The following is a 21771-nucleotide window of genomic DNA, read 5'->3' as shown; positions in this document are numbered from 1 at the left end:
CTATTAGTTATTATTAATCGAAAATTCGGATTATCTTTAGCCCAGTGTCTACAATTTTGAGAGGAAACCACGCTATTAGTTGTGAATGTTGATTCGTCAGTAAATAAAATATTGTGATGAAAGAATCTGCTTTCAATCAGTTTCTCGCCCATTGTTAAATAAAAGTTCAAACGACGACCATTATCTCCATCAAGCAATTTATGATTAAACACAGATTTGAATGGATGGGTTTTGTTGTATACTAAACTTCTTTAAATATGAGATCTGCTAATATCTACGTTTTCTGACCTTTTTTAGTTATATTCTTTTTTATCTTTTTAATATTCTTTACATCACTAGTGGTATTGCATTTTATAATTAGCTTGCTAACTGCTCTACGAGTTACAGTTACATTTGGATACTTTTCATTAAAAATTTGTATTGCATATCGATATGAAACATTACCGATTCCATAACATTTCACAAGATAATTTCGTTGTTCTAAGGTTAGCATTATTAATAAAAATTATTCGGTTTGTAATTACTAAAAATAAATATGTATATTGACTTTGACATTGGTAAGGAAATATCCATGTAATTATATGGATAGTTAAAAATTTCGGAATTTTACTTGGAAAATGTGATTATTGTTATTTTCTGACTAAACCTCGCATTTAAGCATTTCTTGAGTTCTCAAACAACTTTGTCAAATACAGTTTTTAACGAAAACAAAAATTAAAGACACTGTTTAAGGAAAATTTTACATTTTGAAATTGTTTGGACGCAATGTCTGTTTTATAACATATCTCATTACAGCCCATGGCTTCCAAAGATAAGCAAACCTGTTTATCAAGAATAACTTTTTCTCGAAAAATCAACAACAAAAAAGTTTGCAAGAGTGCGGTAACCCATCTGGGGATACACTGAATATAATAGTTTCACATTAACTTGAATTTGCTGATAAATATTTGTCACTTATCTATCACTTACATCATTTAAAAGATTATTGGTTGGGATGGAACATTACAAGTTTGTACACATAAATAAATAAGTATATGAAAATATTATCAATTCAGTATTGCCAGTAGTACAGTTGTAAGTAGTTATTCCAACGAAAAATTCTATACTTTGCCTTGTAATTGATTTTTTATTTAACGGTTTCCGTGAGAAATATTGTCAATAAGATTTGACTACTAGGTCAGTGACCCTTTGCTTCGACAAGGCCTATATGCCAATTAAGTAAACAGGACAACAGATTTACACTGTTTTACCGTTATTTTGATAACCTCGGAATATTTAAATATATGTAATCTTAAACTGGTTTTATATTTGCTGCGACATTGATTTTTATTTGTATAATTAAGTCCTCAAGTTTTGTAAAAAGTAAAGTGTCCAATAGTATATACTGCTAATATGTGATCATATGAGGCCAGTATGTGCTGTTTTATAAAGTTTTATTGAAATGTCGAAGTAAAAATCTGTTTTATTTAGAGATTGGAAGGCATAGGGGAGTTTTTCATATTATGATGCAAATTTATTGGAGAACTACTCACCATAAAATTTCATTTAACTCCATTACTTATTCAGAATTTGTTTTGAAAATATTTTATATAAATATATTTCTCTGCCTACCCATAAAATTTTACAGAGGCGTGAATCGTGGGTTTAAAATAATAACACGATTTGTATAATGTAAAAGAGGATATACTAAGTTCAAAGTAGTCTTGAGTAAAAAGGACACATTGTATTTTCTCATGATGAATCTTTTGGAAGACAGAAATTGTATTATTTTTATAACTGAGTAACAAAATACATTCATTTTATTTTTAAAAGATTAAAATATATTTAATAAGAATTACATCTTTATGCGTTTGTTGCACAAAATAACTTAATTTTATATTTGTTTTAAAATTGTGACAGTTATAGAGTTTTCCAAGCTAACATAATAACTTCTAATTGTAAGACTGAGTTCCCATAAGACCATTTTGTATAACCAAATAACGTTTTTATATTTTAAACACCTTTATTTTTTGCAATTGGTTTCGTCACATTAACTTTGTTACATTTTTGGTCTGCAAAAGGTATTTCAATATAAATATATCAAGGTTTATGAAATTGTCGCAGTACATAAGATATTAGTAATAAGTAATTCATAACAAATGTTTTCAACAATTTATAAGTATTATATATCAGAAATAATTTTTTTAATTTATCAATCAAGTTTATTATTAAATAATATGATTTTTGAAAGTGATTTAAAATTATTGGCAGAATTTGTTATAAATTACCTATTATTGATATGTTATACACTGTAAATTTGATAAATCTTGATATATTTAATACTGTAGCCTGAAGATGTGATAAAGTTAATGTCACGAAACTAGTTGTGATAAATAAAGACGTTTAGAGATAAAGATGTTTTTTGGTTTTATATTAATACTTACCATGAACTTATTTATCTTTACGACCCGATTTATTATTTTTATTATGTTTTATGTTTGCACAAATTATTATTATAAATAATGCGGTTGATTTTTGCGACCAGCTCAGCTTTATCCATTTTTAGTGCCAAATTTGAATACTCGTTCACGTTTTTTCACCTTTCTTCACGTTCTTTCTTTCACTTACCTAATTTTAGGACTAATCTAACGTACGTAGATATCAGTTTTTAACATTATTTTTTATCTTACTTGTTGTAGCTATTTATACGACTAATTATATTATAATGTCCTGTAATTAGATTTTCGTCTGGACAGAATAAAATAAATAAAATACAGGCCGAATCACAACTTATCTAAAAAACTTCGGGGATGTGTCATTAAAAATAGAATTAATATAGGTAACCAAAAAGTTGTAATAAAATATTTACAGATTTCGATAAAGAAATATTTGAAGTTATATTTAAAAAACACTATGTAGCTGGATGACTATAGAGGATTTATTATAAGATATTTCGCCTTTTTACGCACCTCTCCAAGTAGCTTCAGCCCAGTGAAGATGTCTATTTATTCAGTATTATTGTGGTTTCCATAGTACTCTTATTACCGTGGTTCATTGTTTACGTCAACATTTTAAGTGTATGAAATGGCACATGTGTATGATATTATTTAAAATTATGGCGAAGCAAGACAAAATACATTAGCAGCTTCTCGTTCGCGTGCGGAACGTTTCCCGTGTAGGCATCTGCTTACTACTTTTACCAGGATGGTTCAAGCAGAGTCTGAAAGGAGAAATTTGCAACTAAATCGTAAAAGAGATGAAGGTCGTACATCACATTGTAGCAGCCGAGACACAAAAATGCAGTGTTTTCTGTGCGAGTTTCATTTTGTCAAATCGAATGTCTGAAATTTTTGAAGATGTGTCCTTTGGTTCTTACACGATGGGATGTCCCCCATTTTGGACAAAATGTACAAGAATATCTTGGAGGAGGTTCGGTAGTATGACCACCGCGGTCTCCTGAATTTAACTCTCCCGACTTTTTTTCTAGAAACATTCAAAAGGTGATGTGTCTCGTACTGAAGTGAAACTATTGATGATTTACGTGAACGTATTACAACTACAGCTGTTCTCAAATGTGTAATGTGTTTACGATAACATTTTTAACAACTGTTATTGTACCATGTAACTATTATTTTTTTCTTTATTAAAGTATTAATTACATTGTGATTATAAATAGCAAGAAGTAATAATAATAATAGCAATAACTGAATTTGCTGAAAAAAATATCCGCGTAGCTGTGATAAGTTGTGAATCATCCTGTATAAATAAATATATACTTTTTCTCTGTCTCATTACTAATGTGGGATGGGGAGGGGTGGTGAGTAAAAACACAGATTATATAAGTACACAAGATGTAGCATTTAATGCTCACGTTTCAAAAAAACACTATACAGAGGACACGGCGTTACCAAATTAGTTTAGAGGTATCTCGTCCCATAATCGTTTATAATATTAATATATACTTTCATTAAAAAGCAGAACACAATAAAGATTCCTCTCATACATAACACAGAGGTACGATATTCTCTCATTGATCTGTATTGATTTTTTATTTTCGTATACATTGGATAAGGCGATAATGATTCATGATGGAAATCACTTAAAACGAACAGCCAACATTCTTATCGGAGGTAATTGTATTTACAATAAAACAGCGGGCGGGAGAAGGTGGGGGTGGTTGCCCCTGGGGGCGTCGGTATACAATGTAGCTTAGGCATAAATATACTTAATACAATATATACAATATACTCGAGTACATTAGATCAAAAACTATAAGTCAGGGTCTCGTGTAAATGGTATACAACAAGGGCCCCCGCCAGCTCCCGCTCCCTAACAAAGGTAACGAAAAATACATCATACGTATAAACAATAGGACAATTAAATATACAAGGGAGCCGGTCCACCGGCCACACGCCACCCTGCCAGCTTTTGTATGCGATAATTTTACAATAATAATATTAATAAACCTATATAACATCACTAAATTCGTATACGTGTGTACCTGGCGCGGGCAACGTGTGATAAGGGACTGCTCGCGTCCCGGAGCTGAGCCCAAGTCCGCGACGGCGGCGCCGCTAAACAACAACAGTAACAACAGCCGCGAGGCCCCTCTGCGGCGCCCATGAAGACTTGGGGACGGCTGCGGAACCGTGGCAAGTAAATAATCACGTCATACACCAAATCATCAGGGTGGTACAAGTAACAAATTAGAGGTTAGAATTTATAATCTAGAGTGGTACGATATTACAACTTTAATGGTTTCAGCCATGGACCACCTGAGTAACTTTGCAACATTCTGTATACTTGTGTATTTGATATTATTATCCTAGTCATGCGAGGGCATCCTCGCTGGTTAGTTTCTTCTCTAGGTTCAGTAGTTACGTATATCGTATCGTATATCATCATCGGGACAGGGGAGAGTCCAGGGTTCTCAATTAGCAAAAAAATCACAACAGATATAACAACTATTATTTTACAACAGCACAACCTTGAATTATTTTTTTGTACGCGTCGTACTTTTTGAATTTTTTTAAGAAACGTGACGGGGACAGAGTGGGGGGGAACAGGGGACTGGGGGAGAGTGGGGAGGGGGGAGCGGCTGATCGTTTTCGGGGAGGGGAAGTTGGCTGGTCGGGACTAGGACGAGGGTGTTGTAGGTAACACATCGAGGAACCTAAGCTACGAGACCACATCACTTTACACGATTGCGGTTGTCCTTGCTCACTGACGGTGCAGTATTTTTTTTTTATACTTTTCGGCGGCGGGGCACCTCTCCGGGGCTGGCCACACCTCACCACTATTTCTATGTACAGCAGTCAGAGCACGATTAGTCTAATACTTTTGTACAAGTTCTTCCCGTTAACTAAACACTGGGGAACTACATTTACACTTTGTACAGAGAATAATCACATTTAAGAGTTGCATATTTCTATGTCCATGTCGTTGTGACACAAGAGGGGGGACCTGCAACAAGAATTCCAGTTTCAATAAAACAAATCAGGGCAAATGTCTTATTATTAATTATTGCACACGCCAAACTTTACGTTAACTTTCTTTGTTGAGATGTATGAAACTTGGGTCATTCTTTATTCAATTAAATCCAATATACAGGGTGTTCCGGAATATGTGGGCAATGTATTAAAAAATAATTAAATTACATAAAGTATTTTAAAAGTTATTAAAAAAATCGATTTTTCAGGGGCGTCCTTTATAGGCTTAAGAAACTTGTCATGTTATTTTAACGTCCCCTGTATAAATCCGAGAGATTGCCCACATATTCTGGGACACCCGGTATAATTCCGAATGTAGTCTTTAAGAAAAAGGGAATCTTCACTTTATTCGAAAAACTTGCCATCATGGATGGCTGGATGGATTTTTGTTTTTAATTTAAATAACATTAAGTATAACATAGTTGAATAAATTTAAAATAATAGGAATTTTTGGTTTCAAATAAAATTTTATATAAAGTATTACCACCAAAAAGTCTAAAAAAACCATTGCCATGGAAATTTTTAATTATCTAAAGATAAAATAAATTAACAAAGGACCTAGCTTGGTTTGTAGGTTTCCGTGACAGTTGTCAATAGATCAACAATTTCCAGGCTGCTTACCACGTCGTCCGTTTGGACTTCTCGACGTTTCGAGAGATATATCGCTTCCTTCTTCAGTTTCAGTGTTTCTTTTGAATAGAGTGATATACGGGGTGTTAGAAGTTTGACTTTTAAAATAAACAATAAAACCTTATATGACATAGGTCCTAAACTCAACCATTTCCGAGAAAAAATGATCAAATCTCTAACTTGATGTACAAATGTTCGATTAATTAAGGAATATTGACATAACTGCGTGCATAGAATATCATAAAATACAATGTTTATCACTTTTTTGAACTTCCTTATGCTTAATTTTAAAAAATAATTAGCGTTGTAATAAATTTAAAATTCGACGAAATTCATATCGAGCAATGTGACAACGGCGCGGCGGTTTATTAACACGATGAACTAAGGTGTCCAGCAACCACCAATACGCAATTCAGTTGCTATCTGGATTCGACCGCGTCGAAGTGTTTTTTGCGTACCACTATTTCCATTTCTTGATTGCGCTAAAATTGGATTTAAGGTGTCGTGCGTGCATCGAAAATGGTGGTAGGTATTTTGGGCATATGTTGTTAAAAATTACAGAATTGTGCTTTTTCGTAAGTTCCTAAATTATTTTACATACGTATAACTATTTGGACGACGTGAATCTTTGGGCACTTTAATTACATATTTTTCAAATATGTAAGTGATTTGATTAAAAGTTATGTTCCTGTTTTAAGAGATTCATAATTATTAAAATTCGAGCTAAAATTTAACCACAACACTATCTTCGTACTACAAAATCGATACATTTTATTTTATTTATTTAAAAACTGGAAAACAATTGTCTTGAAATTTACTAAATATTTCACAATAATAGCTGTTTACATTTCTTCCGTAGGACATGTCTGCCGCGTGTACACGTGGTGTTCATCAGCAGCTTAAGCGCTGTTGTCACGTTGTGATGAAACTCCCCAATATTAATACTCGCTGTATTTTGAAAACTGTTAATCTTACGCCTCTGTAATATACAACTTTTTTGTTCATTTGTGATTACTCTATCTCATGCTGAAGTAATGGCAGTCAAACTTCTTACACTCTGTATTTAGTGGAATCTAACCCTGAAAGTATTAGCCTACTAAGGGTACAGGTAGCAAAGAAAATAAAAATTCATCAATCTACGTCAATCTTCTATAGACTTTTGATGATTATATTGTATATAAAATTGTATTTGAAACAAGAAATGACTAAATATTTTTTGTGAAATAAAAACATTTAGAGATATTTTAAACACATTCATCCATACTTATAGCTTATTAAAAAAAATTAAAAATAAATATAATGGCTCATTCTTCAACAAAGTACACATTTTTCTGAGAAACAGTAGGAAACAAATTGCCCTGTTCAACTTTCAAAGTAAGAAATGGTGTCAAAATTCTGGGGACTTCATATACCTTAATATCTCCACAACTCATTGACATATTTATAAACCAATTCATTTGATTTTTGCCTTTAATTAAGTAAATTATTAACCCAGGCTTCATCAAAATATACAGTTTATTACTTTTTTCTTATTTTGAGGAGTCCTATCACCAAGTGAAGTTTTTTTAATATCTTTGTTGCCTAAACAATTGCACATCATATTACCAAGCTATAACCACAACATTCTTTTTTTTTTAATGAGCGCTCAGTATATTTTTACATATTTGGATAAAACCTTAGATACACTTTCTTTTATAATATAATGACCTAAGCGTCTGTCTCCACTAGCAGGGTTGACAAAAATCATTTTTTTTCAATAAAATAATGCACATTTTTTTGTATGCTTCTAAATTTTGTCTTTGTACTTTTTATTGATATTTTGAGAACAATTATCGCATTTGGTTAAAACAATATATTAAATAATTCTAATTATTTAGTTTCAAAATAGTCGAAATGTAATTTCGAGGACTTTTGACAAAGGAAACATCTTCACATATGAGGAATACATATTTCTCTCCACTGGTGCAATCGAAAATTACAAACAAATAAAGGCTTAAAGAGAGACCGAATTGACGTTCTTTTTTTAATTATCAAAGTTTTCTTTATTTTGTGATTCACGATTAAATGATCAATTAGAAATTTATCTGTATTCAACATGTCTTTAAGTTTAGAGTGGGGCGAAAATTTAGTAAACGTAAGAAATAAATAAAAATATAAAGTAAATTATTTCAGATATGGGGTGATACTTTTGGAGGACCATTTTATCCAAAATTATGCTCTTTTGATATAAATAAATTAATAATAAAGAAAAAACTTTAGGTCATATTTACATACTACATACTAAGTGTATCTCAAAATATATTAATACTTTGCAATTCTCCAAACACACATGTTGAAGAGTAACGGAATACCTATTTTAGCCATGTTTAACTGGACAAGTTGTCTTAATGGTGGTTTGATGTTTTCTTAGAAAACCATGAAATTATTAATTACCACTTACATGTTATGTACAGGAACGAATACAGGCCTTTACAGTTTATCGTAATAACTACCATTTGTTCTCGAATTATTTCTTAATTATTCATTTAGCTGCTTTGACGATAAAGCGAGGAAAACGTAAATTCTAAACCTGTAAAAGCTGATAAAACGAATTACGAATCGCATAATTGTAAATGCTAATTAAATGTTAATACAATAAACCAATCAACAAGATGTATATACTTTTGAATTTATCTCTCATCAGTATTATTAATGAACTTTTTTTTTCAAAAAAAAAAACGAATTCACATTACGTTTAGCAATAATGTTAATACTGCTATCAATATGTTCTTTAATTTCTTTGATAAACTTATCACCGTATACGAGGTCTGTTCAGAAAATAAACGAACTTTAAAACTTTATTAATTTTATTATTTATTATTTTTTTATTTAATTTTATTAATCTTTATTATTAATTTTTATACATTATTGGTTCTTGTCTCTCAAAGTACTCCCCTCCCCTATTCACGCATTTTTCTCAGCGGTGTTTCGTTACCACCGATCTCGGTAGTAACGGGTGTTTCCATTTCGTGAAGTAGTCCTGGACAGTTTCATTTAAAATGGTCTTTAAAGTATGTGACGAATTTGGTTTGATGTCATCAATAGTTTGAAAACAGTGTCCTTTCAGCACTGATTGTAATTTTGGAAGTAAGAAAAAACCGTAACGAGCCAGGTCTGGCGAGTAGGGATGGTGAGGGAGAACAGTTATCTGATTTTCTTCATGAAACTGACGAATGGTTGATGAAGAATCATGAGTTGTCCCGCCATCTCTTTGCGGATTTCTTTCACGTAACCGTTGTAAAATGTTACTGTTTCAACTTGAGGCAAGAATTCAAAATGCACAACTCCATTAAAGCTGAAAAAAACCTTGAGCATCACTTTGATATTGGATCGAGATTGACGTGCTTTATTGGGGCATGGAGATCCTTTGCCAGTCCATCATCGTGATGAGTGAACTTTTGTCTCAATGTCGTAGCCATAAACCCCACTTTCGTCCACAGGATTTCCTTTCTAATTTTGGATCATCAAACGACGAACAAATTTTGCTGCAGCTCGATGCATATTCAATTTCATTGTTAGCCATTTCATGGCATGACCCAATTGAGATGCTAACCTCTTCTACAGTTTCATTGACAGTCAATCGGCAATTTGCACGCACCAGATCTTTGACTTTCTGAATATGGGAGTCATCATTTGAAGTCGAAGGCCTTCTTGGACGAGGATCATCTTCAATTGAGTGACGACCACTCGTGAAAACCATTCGTTAAGCTTCGGTTTGTTAGAACTGTGTGTCGCAGACGACATACGCTGTTAGCAGAATCTGTAGCGTTCAACTTTATCGGTTTTGAAGGGAGAGTGTTTTGTTAGATTTAGTGCTTCTGATTGTATGCTGGTAAATGCAGACGAAAATATTTATTATTACTGTGGCAAAATTTATTTTTATCATGACAATGGCTGAACATTTTTTGGTGACAATACTTATTGAGGAAGAAGAACATGAAAAAGATCTTCTTTTGAATTTAATCTGTTGTAGTCAAAATAAAAGTGAAGATCAATGTTTTCTAACAGACGTTTGGAAGGAACGGTATACAATGGGGGATGTTCTCGTACGAGATTGATTAATTTCTCGTCTTCCTCTGGTGAAAACTTGGTTGCCATTTTAAAATTCGTTAAATATAAACGCGTTTTAGCACTGTATGCTGTGAGCTCATCTGAACGACTGCGTTGAAATCAAATCAAATTTGATTTCGACTGAACTAACGACGCACAAAATTTTCTGCCTACCGTGAGTCCACCTGAGTAGAATCTAACAAACCGGCTGCGCATCTTCTTGTGTTCTAGATTTCAGCGTTAAGTCCGACGCGCATAACTGACTGTCTGCTTTGCGTTGGCTACAGCTCTATCAAACCATAGCTTTACATTGCGTACGACCCAGAGCATCATTTCTGTAACTTGTTTGGAAAGTTGAAACGTTTTGTGAAGGTTTTCCCTAGTTTCACAAAAAATTTTACGTTGCATTGTTGTTCCAGATTCAAAAATCGTCACTAACTCTTATTGCACTCAAATAACAACATAACGAAAACTAAATGAGATATCACAATCCAAGAACAAGTGAATTCAGAGAAGGTTATACGCAACGCAATGCTGCCAAGCGCATATCTCCATTAGAGCCTAACCAAAAAATTTGGTTATTTTCTGAACAGACCTCGTATGTATTTTTGCATAGCTTTAATTATTTTCTATGTAACTTTAGTCAAGGAATTGTCGATGAACACGTTGTACCTACTACAAATTTGCACGGTACTAGAGAATTTAAATACTCGCAAAAAATGCCGTTTCCATCATAATTTTTAATCTCTGCTAAGTAAATAATTACCTTAATAACCGTGAAATTGCGCTGTCTTTCACATCTTTAACTATATTATTTCTATAAAATGACACGTCGTTAAGGAAATTATGGAAACTTTATTGTCGATTAAACGAGAAAATTACAAAGACAATAACGACGTGTTTTATGATTACCACCTATCTCAACGTACGATTCGTCGATTCGATATTTTGAGTCGAATGCAGCTGTTTGCTATTTTATGTAACCATTTAAATTCACTTTTAGACTCGTAATTCATTTTTATTAAACACTTTGGTATGGGATTCGTTCACAATTTGCTTGTGCTTAACTTAATCCAGTTGATTATTATTTTTTAAATAATGTTTAATGTTATACTTCAGTGACATGTTGCACACCTATAGGCTTATTAATATTAAATTGGTCAATAACAAGATGTAAGGTTCCAGTATCGTTTATTTTATTGCAAATTAATTACATAAACACGTACTTATAAAAATAAATTTTGTTATCTGAAAATTTTATAAATTTATAGTAGGTCGATGGATTTATAATTATTATCGGGATATAACCATCACTTTTTTTTAAAAATTTATTACTCAGCGAGGTATTTTAATGGAAAGTAACTTCATATACACATATCTATATTTATAAAGAGTATTTTTTAGCGTGAAATTTTTCTTTACTTTAGTTAGTAGTACATACTGCAATGGAAATTCTTCCTTAACGTTACTACAGGATGACCGGAATCTCCTTGGATGAAAATAAGCCCATTTAGATCAAGTTAATATAATTTTGCTTCCTAATCAAGTTCGTGACCTTCAATATATTTTCTTTGTTTGCATTACATTTCTTTAATACAGCTCCGTCACTTTTCAAGGGTATTTAGTGGAAGAAGGTTTTTGGGGTAGCCAAAGATGAACAAAGGCTAATTTTTTACTTAAAACATCGTTAAGAATATTTGAAACTATCTTATATTTGACATTTTTTTGGCAGATATATTCAGAATCTTCTGAACTTCTATAATCATCATTTTAGAGAGAAATTACAATTACAATTTTCTACTGCTTTTATCAATTATTTACATCACCTAGTTATAATTTAAAATAAATGTAACAAAAAACGAAAGAGTATGTCCATCTTCAGCTACAGTAGAAACCATCTCTAAAACAAATTTGAAATATCTAAAAAGACAATGGACTTTTCTTAAAACAGCGAAATAAAAGAAATTGGTTTTAAAGGTCCTAAAATTTTTAAGGAAAGAAAACTGGGAGGTAACTTGATCTAAATCCTGTATATCCAAGGAAGCTATCTTTGAGGTATAGTGTATTCGCTTCGGACACTGCAGACATTAATATTCTAAAGTTTTGTTTAACATATAATACTTGGAATACAACATTTTCCTTTTATATATTCTTTTATTGATACTTGTCATTCATATAACATGACATAACTAAAATAATAACAAATAATAATGTTACAACTATACAAGATATAACAGCGATATTGTGACAAACAAGTACTTATTTCTTTAGTCATATCAATTTAAGTTTTACGTGAAACACAATTTTTAATTGCTCAAGAACAAAGTGCAGATCCCTAGAGATATACATAAACAAAAATCAAGCAGGGGCGTTACCAAAGAACTGATATAAAAAGGAATATTGTTCTACAGATTAATACACATCATAAAAATGTTTGTTTCTTAAATTACTCCCATTCATGTAAGAGAAACTGTAAAGCCATGACAATGTTGAAAGCATCATCTTCCGTGGATAGAAGACGAAAGCCCGATGACCTTTGCTTTAAGTTCTCAACAATTTCAACCATGTAAATGCGTAGATCTAACTTAAGTCTATCCAAGTCTGTGCAGGAAGATCTCTGACGTCAAAAAGTTTTTTTTGACAATTGATTCTTTTCAGAATTCTCTACCAGAGTTTGAAGTCTGTATCTTCAGTTATTGTTCTTTGGTTGTAACGGGTGAAATTATTAGAGGGATCATAAAGTATTTAGAAAAAAATGTTATTATTTGCTTATTGCTTTAAGATAAAAAATAATTCCTTAAAACGTATCGCAACTTCGCTAACCTGTCATCATCAATCACCTAACAAAAAAAAATCTAACTGAACGATCAAATCAAGTTACAAGTGTATTAACAGCATTCTGCGACCTACCTCACAGGTGGTGCCCGTAGTATTCGGGGTAGTGTGCGTACTGATTGTGGAAGGCTGGGTCTCCTGGCGGCCGGTGCATCATCTGCTGCCCATCCATCATGTAGCCCATCGTACCATCGGGACTGTAGGCTCCGCTAGGACCTGCATGGGGAGAAAACACTATTAGTGGTGTAACACGCTGCCCTTGGACTGAAACGGTGGAAGTCTACTCCTTGCACCAGTGCCACATACATTTTTATTTTAAAATATTGAACATTCTATATTTGTTACTAAATGGAAAAATAAAACCCCATCAGCCAATAATTTGATCATAATACGTACTACGTCCAAATTTTTTGTTAATCTCATTCGATCAGTTGTAAGTTGGATTTATGTGACATCTACTTACGTATTAATGCAAAAGTTTAAGCGGAAATTATTATGCTTTAAAGGCGATGGCAATAATCATATCAGAAACTAGTTAAACTATTTTAATATAAGATAGTATTAATAGTTCCTCAGACGCTTTACAAAGTGTGTTATATCTAATTTACTAGATACAGCGGATGTAATCTAACGCTAGTCGGGGTTGTAGGCAGCAGAGTAGTTGTTTCCAGCAATATCGCTGGATAAAAGAAATAATCACATTTGAAGGGTAGCCGCTTTTGGTGTGTGTGTATTTGAATACAATGAAAGCATTTTACATCTATTACACAGGATGTGAGATAATAAAGCGTTAGAAATATAAATTCCTGTTGGTTGTTTGTAGCGTATTCTACGTTTACGTCGTTGGTTAAAGTCAAAGACTAATATTTTCAAATTAAAAGCAACTTCACTCATGAAATTTCCTTTGAATTTTATTTGTTGTTATTTGTTGCAGCTTTTTGTTTGAAAAATTTAGGTTTGTGTCAGAGAAATACCTACACAGGATGGTTTTAAAATATGGTGTCAAACTGAAACAGGAAAAGTTATTTTTAGCAAAAAAGTTCATATGAACTGAACCCTGAAAATATTTTGTAAAAAAATAAAGATTCACTGTTAAAAAAACATTTTATAAAATATCTCCAAAATGGCTTATATCCAAATGAAATTTAAATATTTAGGGCCTAATACAGAGTTTCTTTTTATCTAAAAGTCATTTTAAGTGGCGTTAATTGTCAAATAAATAATCATTTCTTAAAAAAAACATCTTAAAAAGTAGAAAAAAATATTAGATGTACTTTGTACCCAGAAAACGATGTCGTGAAAATTCACACATTTGTCCCTAAAATAGTGGCATAAATTGTATCAAATTTTGACACAATATTGTTTGAACGGAGAAAATCTGCAATTTATTGATAATAATTTCACAATTGTAAAATAATCTCAAGTGTCGAATTTTTAAACAATTGTGTGAATTTTCACGTTGTTTTTTCAGTGTGGTTGGTGATATAGATTTTGAAAGTCAAAGAATCATGGACTGTTGAATTTTACTGATATATTATACCAATTAAAGTAAAAAGCAAGTTTGTAAGAAATCTGATTGTAAAGTTCTTTAATGCAATATTTAAAGCCTACTTAAACTAGGGAGGTTTCGAAACAAGCATACTTTTCACCGAAAATGCCACGGAAAATTTGTTCTCCCAATTATTTCGCATATTCGTCACTATGCGTGAAAAAAAATTTTTGTTTTTTGTTTTTATTCGAATTGAAAATCTAAGGCCTCTACCAAATTTCATTCGGATCTGATAAGTCGCTTCGGAGAATTTAAAAAAAATATAGAGTATCTACAAAAAAATAATAAGTATTTTCAATAATAAGAACGGTTGAAACTATAAAAAGGTGTTGAAAAATTAATAACAATTATGACCGGTAAAACTTATTGAGAACCTCTGGAATCGTTCGCAACATAAAGAGAGGTGAATAGTTGTGGCCGTAGATAGCTCGCCGTCCACTTTTTTGTCTCGTTTTTTTGCAGTAAACAGAAAAATTGCTAGTTCAATTTTAATCATCAGTTTTACATTTATGGAAATGTGGTGTATCTTTTACCGATTTAACACAACTAGTTGAGGTATCGATGGATTCAGCGGTTCCAAAAATGTTTTTTCGTATTATTGTAGTAAGCCAGTAGGTATTAAAAAATATTCTATTTGCAAAAAATATTTCTGTTAATGTGTAGGTAGTTTCAGTTTGACATCATGTTTTAGAATTACTCTGTGCATTTTATTATCTCGCATATGCAATAGTAAAAAAAATTCAATTAATATTTGCGTAATTGGTTGTTTACGTCTGACGGGGTAAGGCGGGCGTTATTGAATCTCCCGGAACGTAGTACATGTAGTTTTTCCATCCCGGAGTGGAGGTATGCATTCGCATTTTGAATGAATTCGGGCGAATCTCTCCCTAGCTGCGGAGCTGTCAGTTGGGCCGATTGTGTGCCCCGCGTGATGGATCGGCCCGTGAGGGTCAATGGCTGCCGCCATTTCTCTTCGCCTGTCTCCAGCAGGAACAGAAAAGTCCGGAATCGATAGCGTACGAAAGAACACTCTAACATCGACAGCCATTAATAATCCGCACTCTCTCGAGTAGAGGAATTCTTAGCGAAATGCCGAAATAAAAACGACGGCGACGGGCTCGGTTACGATAACCGATCATACAAGACTTTCCACTTACAATTCATATCAGCTCGATTACGGGCATGGGATCGGCCCATATCTTCATAAAAATGCATAACAACGTTAAGCTTTAATGGAAATCTCGATTCATTAAAAAAATGTGATAAAACGGAGTCTGCGTCGGCCAATGGGATCGTCCACATCGGCGTGAAAGAGGGCACTTGGTGCAAGGAGGCTTACCGTGAGCGATGGCCAGCCAGTGCCGCGACCTCGAAGAAGTTGTTGGTGCACTTGCATTTGAAATGGGATATTTCTCTCAAATCTGATACATACGGATTCATTCCATGTTGAGACAATGGTTAGAGGGCTCGTAAATCACGAGAGATGCGAAGGCGGCTAAACGTGATAAAATTTCTGATTCTGGTGCTGAACACGGTGAAAAAAAAACACTTACCCAAAATACTTGTGCAATGCAACTGTTTACATAAAAAGAACCTGTGAATTTCCTGAAAAATTGATATGTTGTCCCTTTTTTATCACGGATCAAAACTCTTCATGACCACGACGCTCCAAATGCCCATCTGGAGGCGGTAGGGCCATCAAAAGGGTCAAAAACAGTGAAAAATTGATTCACTATCAAATATAATTTTTTTAACATACAATGTAGCTTATTTAACAATGATTAGCATATAGAAATCTGTGAAATGCTTTCACAAATAAAGAATAACGACAATTATCGCTGATATTAAAGTAACCCGATGTGCACCACGAGGACGTTGTCAAGTCGGGTTTTGCACATCATTTTGCCCTGAAAAGAACAGCTTGTTTGTGTGCAGGTGCGCTTGCGTTTGTATTTTCAATAAACACACGAAATACTATATAATTTTTTTACACATGAATTAAAAAAAAATTGGAAAAATTCATGTGTATTAAAAAAAATATTGTATGGTATTTCGTGTGTTTATTGAAAATACACACGCGCGCGCGCATACACAGAAACAAATTGTATTTTCAAGGCGAAAACAAGCTACATTATATGTCAAAATTTGTTACATTAATGATAAAAAAATGATGTTTGATAGTGAATCAATTTTTCCCTGTTTTTGATACTTTTGTCAAACATTTGGAGCTTCGTTGCCATGAAGACTTTTGATCAGTGGTAAAATGAGGAAAACATATCAATTTTCCAGGAAATTTCTCAGAAAGACCAATTTCCATAAGGTGTGGCGAGGTCTTTATGAGGCTGGGCTATTATCGTTCTTCGGCAGATTTTCTTACCAAAAATTACTGGTAAATCTAAGGCAAAAATCCATTTGAGGCACAAGCTGATAAAATGTTATTACTTTTTCAAGTTCTCATTTATTTTACGAGTTGTTTTAGTTTAATCTTTTAAAATTTGGTACAATTAACAATTATTTGGGGACCAACTATATGTATTCACATACATCCCTTATTATTTTACCTTTTGCTTTTTTTATATATGAAGAAATACTAAAAATGTTTTATGCAATTTTCTTGCTAACTCCCGGAAATATAAAGGGTGATTCATAAATGATGACCAAAAATGACACCTCGTATTCTTTGGTGAATTTTAAGCGTCCTAGATAAAAACTTTATAGGAAAGACTCTCCTTAAAATTCACCAAAGAATAAGTTTAATTTTTGGTCACCATTTGTGAATCACCCTGTATATGTCCAGGGTGATTGATTATCGATAGTTTTATACCAAAGCGGTGATAGATACAAAAAATCTGATAAGTATCTATGCTCCGTCCTCTTCTTTTGAGTTTACTTGTACCAAAATCTTGGCTAACTTGATTATTGTTAGATATACAGTTTTTTTGAAAAATCTCCCATTTACATTAAACCTTTCTATCTCATTAAATTTATAAGAAAAAAGTTTGAACATTATTTGTTTTATTTTTTATGAGAAAGTCATTGGCGTACTCTGATTTTTTACAGATCGCACAGTTTTCCGATATTACATAACCATAGGTTTTATTAAATAGAACACTCTGTATTTGACTAATAATATATACTTTTTATTTGCCTAAATGAAGAAAAATGCAAAAAATGTATAGGTATTTTTCCAGTTGGCCATGTGATTTATTTAATATTCGTTTTTTGTTGTTTAATATTGACAGTTAATTTATTTTTGACTGATTGAAAGCTTGTTGAACGACTTGACCTGATAAACTTTATAAATTTTGAAAGGTATAAAAATGGTGTATGAAAATCTTCACAAAGTTCAAATGTTGAAGAATTGAAAGTGAGAACATTTTTTAAGGAAAATGTAGGTAATCAACATATTTTTTAATTTTTCATCTACGCTACTGATTTGAGCTGAGACTTAATTTTTTTCACGTTGAATGCTGTTTGACAGAAAATTCCATTTCAGTACCTCCATTTGTTCAGAAAATATTCAGACATGATGTATCAAAAAATGTAAATTTAATTAAAAAATTAAAAAGTGTTAATTATTTTCAAATTTTTTTCAAAATTGATAAAATATGTAATAAATACAAGAAAAAACTAAAATCACGTTGTTAACAAATACATCAGACAATATCAAAATGTTATTATAAGAAAATGTTCTTAAAGGCGGACCAAGGATTCATCCATTTTTAATACCATGTCGAGTTGCAAGGTGTATTTAACTGTAATTATTTGCATATTATTACATCCCGTGGTATAATTATTCATAATTTCAAAACGTAGTCAACACCGTGTTCAGAAAAAATAGTCGAGTTTACTACACATTTTCAAATTTCTCTATCCGCTAAACAAACAACTTCTTCGAGGTCCTGGCACTGCGGCTTCCCTGCTCCCTTCAACACGCACACTTACCTGCTCTATTCGACTGGTCGATCATGGGCTGTACTATTCTCCGCCTCGCATTGATGAACCTGAAACAAAAGCGCAACGTTAGCTGGGCTCTGTGGGAAGCGTGGATGCGGTGTCGGTGGGACTGTCAGCGCCCGTCAAAATAACGCTGCCGCTAATGCGTCGCGACACCGGAAATGATTGGGTTTTCTGCCGACCGATTGGTCGCGCTTCCGGAGCGATGCGTGTGCTGTATAAATGCAGCCACATGCATCAGCTGTTGGCGTGGCGGGGAAAAATTCGGGCGCAGCCCGGTGAACTGAAAGCGAATACGGTTCACTCGGAAACTGAATGAGATAAGAATGAAAAGAAAGTAAATTTAGAAGAGAATAAGAGAAGTCTCTTCATGCCGTTAAATTTTAACAGTGTTTCGAATTATTTCGTGAGTATTGATCATACAAAGCAAGTTTTTTATCACTATTAGTAGAAATGTCCATTTTAGATAATTTGATTAACCAGAGAAGAAAATAATTTTTTCTATAAATTTATTTTGCTCTTTTGGGAATTACAAAAATTATTTGTATAATCGTTATTAAGATGGAACAATGTTTCCAATTATTGTTTAGGGTTCGTTTAATAATAGTTTAATTAATTTTATTATCGAAAAGAGAAAATAATTTGAAAATGAAAATTATTAAAATTTCAATACTGTTTGTATGTTCAATTGAAAGCAGAGTTTACGGTTAAGAGTTGCTATTAGTTCTGAATTATTTTTTTTGGTAGTGTTCAGTCATTGCCAATTTGAAAGTAATTGTAACAATTTTTCTATTAGAAAATGAAAATAAATGTATCAAACTAACTTTCTGAATTATTTCCCAAGGTAAGTGCTCATTTGAAAACAACTAATGCGAATTATTTCCCAAGGTAAGTGTTCATTTGAAAATAACTAATGCGAATTTCTCTTGATGGTAACTATTAATAACATATCCTCTTAAGGGCTATTTAAACAATTTTGCTATTAAAAAAATAAATTTATAAAAAGAGAATACCATCAAATTTTAACGATGTTTCGAATTATTTCTTAAGGTAAGTATTCATTATAAAAGCGGCTAAGTCATTTTATTATGTATTAGAAAAGAAATTTCTAAAAAGAGATTTGCACTAACACTGTTAATTATTTCTTAAGGTTCATTAGAAACGTTCTAGAAAAAAATGTATGTAAAACGAGAGCTACAGAAATTGTGAAATGCCGTTAAATTATAACGTTTAGAATTTATTTCTTAAGGTAAGATCACAAAAAATGGTCAGAATTGAAATCTGAAAATTTGTATATAGGAGTTTATGAAAAAGATCTATTAAATGAAAATAGTTTCAACTTCATCGCACTTTCGGTTTTACCGGAAGTCATCATCAACTCTGTTATTTCAAATGCAGCACTCTGTATATTTGTGCATTCTTCAATTCTACGGCATATTCTAGACAATAAACATTCATATAAGGTACTATAGGCCAAAATGTAACAGTTTTCAAGTTATTATCAATTTTCGAAAAAAATTGAGTCACGTAAGTGATTTTTGAAAATAGAATAACTCCGACATTTTGCTTTATTTATTAATGAAATTTGGCATGGATAACTTAAAAGCAATGGAATTCAACCAGTTTATGTCAAATTTGTAAAAATTCATACAGAGTGTTTAAAATCGTGTGGCCAATATTGTGACGTTGAAGTTGAACTTACTCAAAAATTTCAAATGAGTAAATTATTGTATTTTCAAAACTCACTTACATCTCTCAATTTTTTTTTTAAATTGATAATAACTTGAAAACTGTCACAGTTTGGCCTATAGTTCCTTATATGAAAGTAGTCTAGAATTTGCCGTAGAATTGAAGAATGTATAAATATACAGAGTGATCCATTTGAAATAACAGAGTTGATGATGACTTCCAGTATAACCGGAAGTGCGAGGAAGGTGACACTATTTTCATTTAATAGATCTTTTTGATAAACCCCTGTATACACATTTTCAGATTTCAATTTTGCTACTTTATGTTAAATTTTAACAATGTTTCCAATTATTTTCTAAGGTAAGTGTGTGTGTGTTCATTTGAAAGTAATTGACGTCGCGACAGCATTATGAAAAGTTTTTTTACCTACTACAAAACAAATTTATATCGTTAAATTATAACAGCGTTTCGAATTATTTGTTAAGGAAGGTGTTCATATGAAAGCAACCAGTGTTAGTAGAATATCCATTTGTATCTCAGAAATGTATCCATTTAATATTAATTTCTCTGGTTTTATAGCTTTTGAAAAAAAAATTTATATTTGTCGTAAATTACCATTAATTTAAATTTGAAAAGTATGAATTAACACTTTAACAAAGCTAACTAATGTCAAAGGCTAAAATTTAAAATAACCAATCTCTTCGATAGTTAATTATAGACTCGTTCTCTGCTGGGTAGAGATACTCTCGAGATATACTTGCGCAACTTATAATCTCAAATGGTCACTACGTTTAAATACTAAGAACGATAATTTAAAAACTTTTAGACAGATACGTGTTTCTAAGGCATTCTATGGAGATCACCTTATCGGTAATAGAGATATATATACGCGAAGATGCGAGTCGGTCGAAATCCACACGTCAGAAATCGTCGAAGTGCACTTTCTATATATTTTTATGAATAATACAGAGAACGATGCTAGTGTAATAGTCGCCATGGGAAGCGGTCCCGACCCGCTCCCTAATGGATAGGGGAAATTGATCCTACAAAATTCCTAGTAATTTTGTTTATGTGTGACGCGAGAGGGAAGCTACAGCCTCGAAGATGCCGGATAATCGAAATATGGCCTGTACGCGACACACGGGGGCCTTTCGATAAATTCTCCACCTTGCATGGCTTCAGCCGCCAATGCAATATGTATCAGGGCAGGTTTGGTATTAAGTTATTGAAATAGTTATAAACTAAATTTACATTAGACATTCACAAAACAAAGTTGCACCAGTCGATTTGAAGACAAATAATTCGGATATCTATATTTGCTTATACAGTGTGTCCAAGATAAGGATAGGATAGCAATAGGATCTAGGAAACGGTAAGAGATACGGGGTGGCTCAAATTAGAAAAAAGTTGTGTTATTTTATTGACTTTTATACTGTTATGTCATAAAAATAGCAGCGACATATTTAAAAAAATTAGCCATATGATGACGCCATTGGATAGTGCGAAAAAACTGGCAGTTTAAATATGCAATTTATTTTTAAATTTGTTTTCAAA

General features: G+C 32.5%; 1 protein-coding gene across 4 annotated transcripts in view; it reads right to left on the bottom strand.

The window, feature by feature from the left end:
• Nucleotides 1-3813: 3813 nt before the first annotated feature.
• LOC108911937 (homeobox protein homothorax) overlaps nucleotides 3814-21771 on the bottom strand; it is a 420456-nt gene continuing 402498 nt past the window's right edge. For 3 of the 4 annotated variants that reach the window (XM_018717012.2, XM_018717016.2, XM_018717013.2), the window contains 3 exons: nucleotides 18517-18575; nucleotides 13098-13256; nucleotides 3814-5442 (listed from right to left, as the gene is read on the bottom strand). In XM_018717012.2, the coding sequence (XP_018572528.1) occupies nucleotides 13099-13256; nucleotides 18517-18575 (217 nt within the window). In that variant the 3' untranslated portion in view covers nucleotides 3814-5442; nucleotide 13098. The remainder of the gene's footprint in view (nucleotides 5443-13097; nucleotides 13257-18516; nucleotides 18576-21771) is intronic. The other variant, XM_018717015.2, reaches the window with a different exon arrangement.

Source organism: Anoplophora glabripennis, unplaced genomic scaffold, assembly GCF_000390285.2.
Source record: "Anoplophora glabripennis isolate ALB-LARVAE unplaced genomic scaffold, Agla_2.0 scaffold405, whole genome shotgun sequence".
Classification (NCBI taxonomy): domain Eukaryota; kingdom Metazoa; phylum Arthropoda; class Insecta; order Coleoptera; family Cerambycidae; genus Anoplophora; species Anoplophora glabripennis.
Note: the sequence above shows the minus strand (reverse complement) of the source record. Positions and strands in the feature narration are given on the sequence as shown.